The 12,439-nt window shown below is 39.7% G+C and overlaps 1 protein-coding gene across 8 annotated transcripts in view; it reads right to left on the bottom strand.

Annotated features, from left to right (window-relative positions):
* The window catches only part of PDE1A (phosphodiesterase 1A), a 194,427-nt gene that overhangs the window by 7,106 nt on the left and 174,882 nt on the right, over positions 1-12,439 (bottom strand). For 7 of the 8 annotated variants that reach the window (XM_074548352.1, XM_074548353.1, XM_074548350.1 and 4 more), the window contains 2 exons: positions 11,986-12,170; positions 1,553-1,828 (listed from right to left, as the gene is read on the bottom strand). In XM_074548352.1, the coding sequence (XP_074404453.1) occupies positions 1,553-1,828; positions 11,986-12,170 (461 nt within the window). The remainder of the gene's footprint in view (positions 1-1,552; positions 1,829-11,985; positions 12,171-12,439) is intronic. The other variant, XM_026791740.2, reaches the window with a different exon arrangement.

Raw genomic sequence — 12,439 nt, 5'->3', positions numbered from 1 at the left:
TTCAAAGTAAAATGCATTCTCTAAAAAATTTCCTGCTTTAGAAAACAAATGAGATTAGCATGCTATAAGATAAGAAATCTCTGTTCTCATTGGAAGGGTGGAATGTAAAGATTGAAAGGTGGAATGTAAAGTTCACGCAACATTAGTGTGAACTAACTGCATGCTGAGTTGTATCTGATCTCTCAAACATCATTTTTGTTGATCAGCCATCTGAAGACCTACAAGTAGAGCTACACCACAGCTGCCTTCTGCCAAGTCTGAAAGATAAAAGATGCAGCTTTTCCTACAGCATTCCTTATCCAGGAGATGGAGGACTTCTCTAAGGCACTTAAATTTTAAGCTGAGCTTTAATACAAACCTGTTGTAAAAAATACATGTCAAAAGATAAAATGTCAGTTATTAGACAACGTCAAATGCTGTGAAAGTAATTTTAGTGTAAATATTTTGATTTAGGGCCCTAAATTAACCATCTGTTATTTCTGATGGAAAAAACCTGTCAACAATAAAAGCATGGAGCCATGGAATGTGGAAATCTAGAGTAGGTGGGAGTTCTCCATAAAAAGGTTTTTTGAGAAATATGCCAAGTCATATACTCATGCCTAAGCTAAGCATTATAAGCACTTCAATGCTGCTGCTCAGACAATGCCATACTTCTGGCACAATATTGCAAGGCTTGCTGTCATTAAAGCATTAATGAGTTTCACATTTTAAGTAAAAGTGAGGAAAAGAAGTGTCATTATATCCTTGATTCTTCTCATTACCCTAACACCTCAAAGCTTACTCTAACTATAAGCAAACTTAGAAAATAAAACGAAGATGTACAGTGTCTTCCTCTTCCTTTGATAACATCTATTCCTCATGGCTCGGGTATGTTGCCCTTGACACTGTGTTGCAATCTTTAGATACTAGACCTGGTCATCTTGGGATAAAATACTTATGCTCTAAAAACACATTCTGACATTTCAGCGATGTTCTGGCTGCTCCACTTGTGTAGCAGCTACAGTCAAGAGACTGATCCTCCTGATTAAGTGAATGACACAGTCCCATGACTACTACAGCTGCCAAATTCCACCCAGTTAAGCTTAAGTCTTGGATTCACAATATGTTTGGTACAAAGGATGTGGTTCACAAAACAACAATCATATTAGGTACCCTAACTAAGGGGAACAGATATTAATAGTGTAATTACTTTTTCTTTCAAAAAGAAAATGTTAAATAGATCTGTTCTGAATAAGTTCATCTTATTCTTTAAATAATTCTAAGACCATTCTTCAAGTTCAACTAAAGTATGTTCTCTAAAGAATTTTCTGCAGATCCCAAATAGCTGATATCAAGAACTTGGTATTTTTTTATATGCTTCTATTTGATGTTTTCGGATACTACCACTTTTACACAGGCCTGAACAAACTGTCCTGTGCTGGTGGTTTGTCCAACACCTTATTTCCGTATTTTACATTGCTGTTGATGTTTGACAGGGAGATACCAGACACTGCTGCAGCTTCACCCTGGACAGCTCCAGGAGACTGGCTTGTGCTCTGTGATGAAGCATTACCATTCAGTGGGGCTGTATTCTGGGTCTCTTGCTGGGCATCGCTGAGATCTTTCTGGTTCGGATCAGAGTTAGTGCATTTTTCTGAGCTGGTTTCATCACTCAGAGGAGTGTCCAAAGAGACTACTTGTAGGACGATGGATCTGGGAGGACAGGCTGTACCATCACTCCCCTGACTACTCTCATTTTGTGTCCTTGTTGCCTCTTCCTGTAACTGTGCATCTGTGGAATTTCTGCTTTGGTCTTTTTCCTGTTCACCAACATTGTTCACAAGTTCTTCTACAAAGAGGGAACAAAATAGGTGAATTAGATAAGAAGGATATGCCACAATTTTTTTTATTTCAGAGTAGTGACATATAGAGCTGCACACAGGAATACTGTGAACACCATTTTCTGCATGAGGCCATGCCCAGTGTTTAATATGGGTCAGATTCTGCTCCTGATTGCACGACTGCAGCTGAACCATAGTGGTCCTCTTTCTGGTTTGGTGTCTAACGTGCCTCTTTTTTGGCCATAATACAGAGCAAGGAGCATCATCAGACAACAGTAACCTGAAGGATGGGAGCAGGAGGACCCCTTCCTGCAGGCATGTCCCTCTGCAGTCGTGTTTATGGCACAGGAATTGGGAGAGCAGAGCTCATCAGTTCTACACGACAGAGAGGGCATAGAGGGGAATGCCCTCCTGGGGATGGGGCAGGCATCAAAGCTGAGGGGAAGCCCTGAAGGAAATTGGCCTATCAACCTGGAAAAGTCCCAACCATCCAGTTGGAAACAAGCTGGAACAAGCTATAGGGTGTTATGTATGTGCTGTCCCATACCACTGCCATTTTGTCTAAAGGCACATTTAGAATGGGAAGGGACAGATATGGGGGAAACTGTGCTTCAGGGGACAGCAGCAACAGGAAAAAATAATGTTTGTGGAAGGCTCTACTCCTTACTTTATTGTGGAGACCCAGAGAACAGTACAAATGACATGGCCCAGAGTAAAAAGAGAAAGAACAGAACAGCACAGAGAGGTGGCACCAGGAATAACTAGATGAAAAAGAAACAGAGAATGGAAAACTTGTGATGGCAGGTGAAGAGTCCAACAAAAAAAAAAGTACCATCTTCATGGAGGGCCTATTTTCTTGCTACTGTAATCTGCATTTCATAAATTTAGATTTTAGAATCTGTACACTAGTATAGAAGATACCAAATACTGTCAATTTAAAAAGTTAGCATTGCAGTTTGAACAACATGGGCGTAAAACAGCTCCATGATATTGCACAAAATTTCTAATTTGGATGTTAGAAATAACTAAGGAAGGAAACCAAGCATTGAGATACTGATGGAGTTCAACTGGCAACTCCCAGAAATTCTGATTTTGAGTGACCAGTCCAAATGCAGGCCACAAGGGATTGCACATGACAGCTGAAAGATAACCCAGACTGTAAGCACATTTTTATTGCTGTCAGCATTTTGCACCACCTCACTTTTCTAAATCCAGATAAAAGTTCCCCCTGAAGTACAATTTGGTCTGTGAAATGGGATTGAAGGGAGTATTTTCAAACCCAATGTGCAGAAGCATGGAATGATTAATTTCCTTTTTTGTCATTTATGCTTTCTAGTACACTTCTTTTATCAATCAAGTACTTTAAAATTTGATCAATTTCTACATTTTTAAACCATTTTTTCCAAAACTTTAGTGTCCTGCTTGGTTTACATTCCAAATCTTCTGAAATAAGGACAGGTAGTCTTTTTTTACAGACTTCAATGTAACTCTAACAAAGAAGAGGTTGAGTTAAAGCCATTGAAAAGTATGTATATGGAACTTGATGCAACTTATGTTCAATCTAGAGACATTATTTAAAGCACCTGTCACTCATGATATAACCTACCTACATAAAGCTTTTTTCCTACAAAAGTGATTTATGTGCCACATTCGCCTCCAAATGGAACAACTACAGTATTTTTCCTTAGCTTCATTTAAAAAAACCCAAGAAAATTAAAAGATAAAATATTTCACATGCTGTTCAGATGCATCAGTAAGTTAAAAAAAGCAAAGCTGAACTCCAAACACACATAAAACTGTAATATTAATGTAGCTCATGCTGGTGAGATTTTTTAACCAAAACCCTAGTAAAAAGAGAGTACTTTTCTCACTGAATGTTGTTTTAGGACTATTCTAGCCAGAATTCAGGTGTGTCTTGGTGTAACTGGATGGCTGACCATTTTATTTTCAAATAAGAAACTTCAGAATATTCATACATGCAAAATCCACTGTTATTTTTTGTTCATAAAGCCGAATATCCAAACTTAAAATTGTTCTTCTTCACTCCCTAGCAAACTTAAACTGGCAAATGAAGGTTAAAAGTTTAATTATAAAAACTCTGATGTTTTTTTCCTCATTTAAGTCATTATGGTCTCCAATTTCTATGACAGTCCTTGACATGATCTCAAATTTGTCAGTTTAAGGATACCTAAACCAGAGCCAATTTCTAATTTGGGACTAACTGATGGATGCAGCTTTGAAATGAAGTATCTCTGCACCAAGATACACTTGGTTATATACCAGATGAAAGTGAAGCCTTCTGCAGTTAAACTGGTGTAAGGCTACAGGACCACCACCAGGAGTGGCTGCTGGGAGTGACTGAGACTGAGAAGCCCAAAGTACAAAATTGTCTATGATGCTGTCACAAGTGTCACTAGGAGCCCCCCCTGTTTTCTTAGTATTAACTCTGTCACCTGCTGGATGTCTGACTCTATGTTCTGACTTGCTTTGCTCCCCTCAGCTTTAATCCACTGCTAGAAAGATGAAAAATGCTGTGTTCTTAGGGTGTGTCAGCCACTTGTGGAATATGCTAAATGTGCTGGGAAATGTAGATTTCTGCTTTCTATAACAGCTAATAATTGTACTCCATAATACATGGGACCTTTATAGTGCATATAATATTTGAAATTCTCTAAAATTTCTGCTGTCCTATATCACTCTGATGAAACAGAATTATCTAGCAGTCTAAATGTGACAGAGACCAGGAGAGTGACCAAATGAGTAGAATTCAAGCAGGGCACTGCTAAATTAATCCTACTAGTGTAAGAGAAATGGAGCTGGCATGATGCCTGACCCCCAGTGCTGTGCAGGAGGAACTGTAAAAAACACTGTGGCAGTCTCTGCCTCCAGCCAGCCACAAAATGCCAGGACCCTCACCCTGCACTGGGCTTCTGGGAAAAGCAAGCTCCCCTTCCTACGGGCACATTACCATGGCGAGCCAGAGATGGAAATGGAGTGTGCTAAATGAACCAGGTAATCTGGCATTTGAGCAGTCTCAATAATCAATACAAATAAATAGATTAATAAGATATAAAAAATTAAACAATCACCTGTCTTGGCTCTCAGTTTTTGTGTTTTGGGGTGTGTCTATTAGGCACTGAAGAGCTCAGGGACTGTCACAGCCATTCAGAGAAAGGCAGGCAGGAGAACATTGTGCAGTACAGCTCAGGGTATGTGTTGTTGATGTTGCTACTGGTTTTGCTCTCTCTGCTTTAACTTGGCAAAAGTGCCAGGAGCCAGGCCTGTTTATGCATTTTTCAGCTGTTGGGTTTACAAGGGTTTTCTTGTTTACTTACAAGAATCCAAGTGTTATTCAGCAAAATTTGTGTGAATTCCTCTATAAAATAAATGGATTCTATTAACCCATCTCATAAAGGACTGTGCTTCAAGGCAGGAAAGAGCACAGAAATGCAGAACAGTCCTTTATGGGAAGCAATAGTGGCATTTGACACAAACATGATAGAAAGGGTGTCCTTCCTCCATTGTGCTAAGGCTGTTGGCAAAATAACTGTAATAGAATATTTTGTTTGGAAAACTGGCAGGACGTGTAAGGCAAGAGCCAAATTTCAGATTAGCTGAAAAATTCTGGTACTCAGTAATTTTGTATTTGCAGAAAATGTGTTAACTAGTGAAGGCAACTTCTTTCCTTTCTCCTTTTAATCACATTATACTCTTTTTTCATTAAGTAACTAGGGGTTTTTGTTTTGTTTTTCACTTAACAGGTGTCAGAAAATTTAATTGATTTCTTTAAATTGTTTTTTTTTATTGTTTGCTGTAGTGAATGGGAGCACTGAATCCCTATCAGTCCAATGAAAGACTGCAATGTCCATGAAACACTAAAACTGCCACAAGACTCAATCTCCAGCCCCCAGCTGCAGCAGTCTGTGGTGTCCCCAGAGAACCCCAGATGCCCTGGAGGTTCTGTGCCATCAACATCCACACTGCTTTCCACCAGCCCTGTTTGTCACTGCCAATGTGTGCAGCAACACTTTCAGGACATGGCCCAAGTGGTGAGGAAGCTTTGCTACATTTTGGAACTTTCTCTTCTGTATTTGTCCATCAGCTGTCTTTTCTCACCTTTCTGTAGCACACAAAAGAGGATTCAGCTGCTGTGACCTGCACAGTACATGGCTTGTAAAACACCTTCCTCTTTGCAGCAACTGCATCACTTGAGCATGTCTTGATTTAACAGGGATAGAGAGGAAAAATACAAGAGCCATGAGCAAGCAGGACATCTCAAACCAGATAATGGCAGTGCCTGTAAATCCCAGTAAAACGAATATCTGCTCAATCACACTGCTATTGTGTTGAAAATAAGCTACAATTCTTAACCCTTACGGAAAGACATGATGACACGAGAGTTTTAACAATTGGGAAACTACTGAATTAGAGAGGAAAGTTGTTAATTTTCACTAAGAATTAAATTATTTGAGGACCCTGTAATGAAGAATGCTCCTGGATGTAATGGAATCTCTGTGTATACTATGACAAAGTTCGATTTCTAGGTTTCTCCCTTTTTTTACTGTAAAATGAAATTCCAGAAAGCAGTGACAAAACACCCAAACCAGGACAACATGGGAAGGAAATGTACCTTTCTAGGAGACATGTCCTCACATCAGCCATTTTAAAGAGGAAATTAAAAGACCAGGACAGAGCATCAAAATTCTGCAGAGAAGGAGAAGATTGATCCTGGTGTCTCTGGAACTTCCAAGTAAGTTTAAAGATGTGTCCAAAAGTTCCCAAACGACTATGACTATCCCCAACCAACCTATCATTTTCAAATCCACAAAAATATTGCAGTAATTTACAGAGTTATTTAGGTACTGATTCCTTCCACTTTCTACTCATCACACCAATTTCATCACAGTTATGGGAGTATATAAAACCACTGCAAACCATGTAATCCAGTGGCACTTATAGCATTTATAGCATTATGTCATATAGAAAAAGTATCAAAGACTAAATTAGCTAATTAAATCAAAACTTTTCACTATAGGACTTGGTTAAATATAATTTGTGAGTTTATGGCTTCCTAGAGTTGTTATCTCCACCTTCTACTTCTGTTTAGCTGTAAGCACAGGGGATTGAATGCTGGAAATTTTGGGACAGGGAGTAGAAGGAACATGCTGCTGTGATCCTGCTAGAGAGAAAAGGTTCTTAAAGTGATGCAGACTGTCATGTGCAGAGATGGGCCAGCTTTCTGATGTGTACTCCAGAGAGATCTAAAACAGGTTCCATTATTAGGCCAGTTACCATTCCTTTGTCTGTGATTTACCAGGTATTGCCAATACCAACCATTACTTCCTACTCTTAGCTCATCCCACTCCTTGCACTTACTCAGACCATGCTGAAAAATTCTTCTTTTCCCACTTAACACGTTTCTGAATTAGTTCAGAAACTGTTTATGACCTAAGCATTTTAGCATTGCAATTAAAATCACTGTCACTGATACTAGATGGAACTCCTTTAGCCTCCTGAATTGATTAGTTTCCAACAGAATAAAACCGTCCATTAGGGTAGATTTCATGTGCCAAACTGTCAGTCAGTTTCTGTGACTGTCACACACATCCTCCCACGGCCCGCCCTTCCTAGCGGCTGCTAAGTCACATTAACATGCTATCAGATCATCACTCTCAGATTTTCACATTTCAGCAGCTGCTACTCTCTTCTTGTTAGTGAGTCTGCAGAGAAAATCTTTCAGACAAAATGGAACTGAGCCCTGTGGTTATTGTGACTGGAAGTATGCAGAACTGAAAGTGCCCGAGGGGAGCCTGCAGGTACCATGCACAGGTCTTTCAGAAGAAACATTTGTCATTAAAAATTGCTGCCCATGGGGGAAAAAAAGCTGATCTCTGCTCCAAAGGTGCAATAGTTGTTATTTTGTCACATTTTTAGCTTAAGCAGAGGCCAGTGTGAGAGACTCATTCAACCTCACTTATTTGTCATCCCACCTTGATGAGGTCAGCCATCCCCAGCATACACTTTCAAGCCAAGCAGCCCAGTGCACTGCCAAAAGTGTTGAGGACAACATTTGTCACTGATGTCTTTCCACACAGATAATGCAAACTTGGTTCAGGTTCTGTACCACTGAATTCTTTAGAAAAGTTACATAAGCATAAGATGAAAACAATAAGGTTGTAATACAGCTGCTGTTGTATTACCCTGAAGATGGGCCCATTTGATTAGCAGCTGGACTTTTGGTGTGCTGTTCTGCATATCCCTGTGTTGTCACATGACCTCAGGTGAGTGTCCTGAGCTGCCTGTGCCTCTTTTCATTATAAACAGAAATTAATGATACTTTTTTATCCCTGTAACTTTATTTACAATGATACCTACTGAAGAGATTAAAGCATGCATATCAGCAAGCATGATTATTAGTCTGTACCCTTACATTCTGTTAAGAGTACCTGAGACCAAATTTATTATTAAATCTTTGGAACATTTTTATAGAACAGACCAAGTATGAATAAAGGAATAAACTGTATTTCTAAAATATTAAATAATCTTTTACAATTACATTCCCAGAAGGGCACCATGAAGGATCTTACATGATATTTAAATCTTTCCTGATAAGTTTTGTGCTTCTTACGGCTTTCTCAGTTGGTCAATAACTTTCAGACCTTAAAATCCACTTAGAACACATATTCGCTAATGAAAGAACCTCTCAGATACATCTGAGCACATTTACTGTCCATTTGCTACAATACAATAATTGCAAACAGCAGCAGCCATCAACAATATGTGTGGAAAAAGCTCAGGATGGAATAGTATCTTCATCACTGTGTTGAGTTGAAACAGAGACAGATTATCTGGTGATTGGGGCTTGGAATATTAATTAAACATCAAGGCTTTCAAATTAGAATCCCAGATGTTTGATCATTATGGTAATTCCCTGTTAACAGCACTCCCTGAAAGGCCTGAAAAACATTCCTCTAATTCTCCAGTGGTGAAAGGTTGAGGACCCTTAGGCTATAGAGCACTGAGCATCCCTGCATCAATTACACAAGACATGGCCTTTTTAGCAGAGTGGAGCCATCCTATTTACTGAGCCTTCTGTTAAGGAGGCTTTCAAACAGCTCAGTGCTCTAGGTAGATAAGAACTTCCCTTTCTAACAGAGGCCTTTCCAAAAAGCACACTATTCCTTGCACAAGCTGCTTGCTCTGAATCAAGCCTCCACAGCAACTGTCTTTTCAGGGAGAGGTAGTGCCAGCAGCTCCAGCACAGCTTCCCTGTCAACAGCACTGTCACTGAGAATGAGTCTTTTCCTCTGGACAGCCTGGCACAGGAGTCAGACCATCTCCTCGGGCTCTTGCTAAAGCAGCCCTTGCTCCAGCTGAACTGCCCCCCACAGGTGCTACACCTGTAACCTTATCCTGAAAAGCTGGCATGAGTTCAGGTCATCCTCAGGAAATTTTATGGAATGCTGCTAGTTTCCTTTCTGTACTCCTTGGGCATCTGTAGCACTACATTTTATAGAGACAACTTCTCCTGAGCCTGTGAACTAAACTGGGAACAATGCTTGCAGAGCCCATTGACAAGAATGCAGATGGCTCCTTTAACAGCACAAACTCTGTTTGTCAAAGTCAGCTCAGGAAGCATGTTTGAAGATCTGCACGGAGAGCCAGCCTGTTTACTACCACAACATGGTCCTCAAACATGTGACCTCCTCAGGGCATTCAGCAATTTGTGACTTGTCATAAATTATCTAGCTAGGAGCAATGATAGCACCACTTTCACCTGGCAGTGATTTTTCTCTTACATCTCTTCTCTCAGGGGGATTTTTTATTTTTTACTAGATGTTCATTTTGCACAGCCTGATTAAGGATTTTCAATCATTGCAGGGTACAGCTGCAGAGCAGATATACTGGACCAGTTGAAGACTCCCTTTTCCATTTCATTAAAATGAAACATGTGCTACCTCAAAAGTCCTCTACAGAAAGCTATTGCTACTTAACAAAAAACTCTTCTACAGCAGTCCTCAGGGCCCACGTATGGACTGTGGATGCAGACATTCAATTTCAAATGAATGGAACATATATCTTCCTCACAAAACCTATATAATCCACCCCACAGCTGTTAATTAATAAAAACACCTTACTATCTGCTTACTAACAAAATGTAAATGCGTACTCAAAAGTATTTGCATGATTCACAAGGTTTCCTCTACAGGCATGAAGGTTTCTATGCCATACTCCAGTCAATTGCAGATGTTGCAGCAAGTAGCCTCTTTGTGGCAGCAGATTTCTATAAATCTTTTCCTCACAGAGTAGCTCAAAAAACAGATTCAGCCACAATCATGCAGAGACAATATCATTCATCATGCCCTGGCCCCAACACCAGCTATTTTCACTTACCCATCAGCTTCCCTAATGTATGTTTTACTGCAACTCCATAATTCTGTTCAGGAAGTACTTAGACATGCTTCATTACTCAAGTTGATGGAAGAAAAGGAGGTTAGGACAACAACAATCTCAACAAAATCCATCCAGCTTTGAACATTAACATCTCTGGTTGTCAGAGTACGAAGCATGCCCAGTTTCCTAGATTTTGCTTGGCCCCTCATTGATATTGACTGCAACCTTACCCAAAGTAATTTATAAATCTCTTGCTGCAAGTAGCCTTGTGTTTTCAATGCCTGTCAACAGTCCAGTAAAACTAGGCTACATATATCATTAATTTATAGAGCCCAACAAAATCCTGGGAACGAAGTAGAAACTGTCCTTCGACAGCACTGTAACCCTCCAGAACTGCAGACCAAAAAGCTGATGCACCAGAATCAAGCTAGTTAGTTCTGTGTAACTGGAAATGGCAAACTTCCAGAACAGTTCTCCATTATTCCACATTGAAGGACCCTTCATGTCACCAGCTCAAGGCTGCCTGATTTCTGCAGTGTGTAGCTAAGTGGCCTTGGGCACTGTGATGGTGTTCTACTATTACTGACCACTGCAAATTAGAAGTTTTTTCCTTTCACCAGCCATTATTAATTGGGCAACACCAAAGGAAGCAATTGGTTATATAAAGTTTCTCAGGAAGAAGAGACAATACTAATGGAATCCTCTGCTCAGATGCCCCTTCCACCTGACTCTTTCAAACCTTTGTCACAAAAGATGTGTGGAAGCTTATTCTTAATATCCTTCTAATGAGAATATTCATTTGCAATTTAGCACTAAATTAGATTTTATCACTGTTCAGCACTCTTTTTCTGTCTTGTCTGACACCTCTTTGGGAAAAAAGACATTGATTTGGATGATGGGATAAAAACAAAGCTGGCACTGGGTTCCAGGATATCATTCCCAGCTGTCAGTGTCAGGTCACATACAGCGAGACCAGCCTCAGCAGTGAAATGCTACGCTGAAATATTCCAGGTACTTGCTAGGAAATAACACAGACTGTGGACTAAATATTCCCAAATGGCATTCACTTAATCTAGATTGAAGCTATAAAGTCTGCTCAACAATTAACACTCAGGTGATTGAAAAGCATTTCACTCAACTGTAATTTCAGGCAATTTTCAGGTATGGCTTATGAACTGAGATACACTGTGCAGGTTTGGCTTTATCAACTATCTACTGGCAAATGAAGAGTCACTTTTGGCTTGCTTGGGCCTAATGCATGCAGTGATTGCCCAAATCTTTAGATCCACTGGGTCATTTAAATAATTGCCTACAGCATAATCCCAAGAAGCCTGCGATACAGAATTCTGTTATATACAGTGGGGAACAAATAGCATTTCTAATAGCAAAGTACAACTTTCACATTTCTGAAGAAATGTGGCAGCACACGCCACTTTGAATTGCTGATTTTGGCATTTAAAGCAGATGTCAGTATTAGTTACAATTAAAAGTGCAAGAATGCACACTTCTAAACCGGACCTCTAAAGATAAGCTGTGCAGCACAGAGCCTCATTGCACAGGCTAAGAGATTTATTCCCATCCCCTAACCACCTACACCTCTTTAGACCCCCTGGGAGAGCAAAACAGGAGCATCTAAAACAAACATTAAGACATAAAATATATGAGTACAACACAACTATGCCTTTTTACAGGTTGATAGAAATTAAAAAACGAACGTAGGTGAAGTCTTAGGAAGTAACCTATAAAAACATTCTACCTTAACATGTCATACCTTCTGCTGCTAATTCTTTCCATCTTTCTTTGTTTGCTTGAATGATCTTCATCAAGTTGTCCTTGAAGGCCCTTAGGTCTACAGTTGCTAGAGAATTTTCTGTGTGAGTCCCTCCATCACCTGTACTTTTAAACCCAGGTCGTCTTTGTGCTTCAGCATTGCTTACTGCTCCCAAACTATTTTGGCTGGACAAGGGAAAAAAACCCCAAATTACAAAAACAGTCAGGCAATTTTAATAATACACAAACAGTTCATGTCAATCAAGTTGCTTAGGAACTAACTTGTAAAAATAATTTTTACCAGAGTGTGCCTAAGATACAAGATGTCTTGCTGACCATTTTTCAGGGAATTCTTGAAAAAAAAAAGTGACAACTGAAAAATACATTACTTGTAATCCAATTCTTAAAAGAATTTTTACACAGACATTTTGGAGCAGCTTCTTAGCTGTGTTTTT

The sequence above is a fragment of the Zonotrichia albicollis genome, chromosome 10 (assembly GCF_047830755.1).
Source record: "Zonotrichia albicollis isolate bZonAlb1 chromosome 10, bZonAlb1.hap1, whole genome shotgun sequence".
NCBI lineage: Eukaryota > Metazoa > Chordata > Aves > Passeriformes > Passerellidae > Zonotrichia > Zonotrichia albicollis.
The sequence above is the reverse complement of the archived record's forward strand: the minus strand, read 5'-3'. Positions and strand labels throughout refer to the sequence as shown.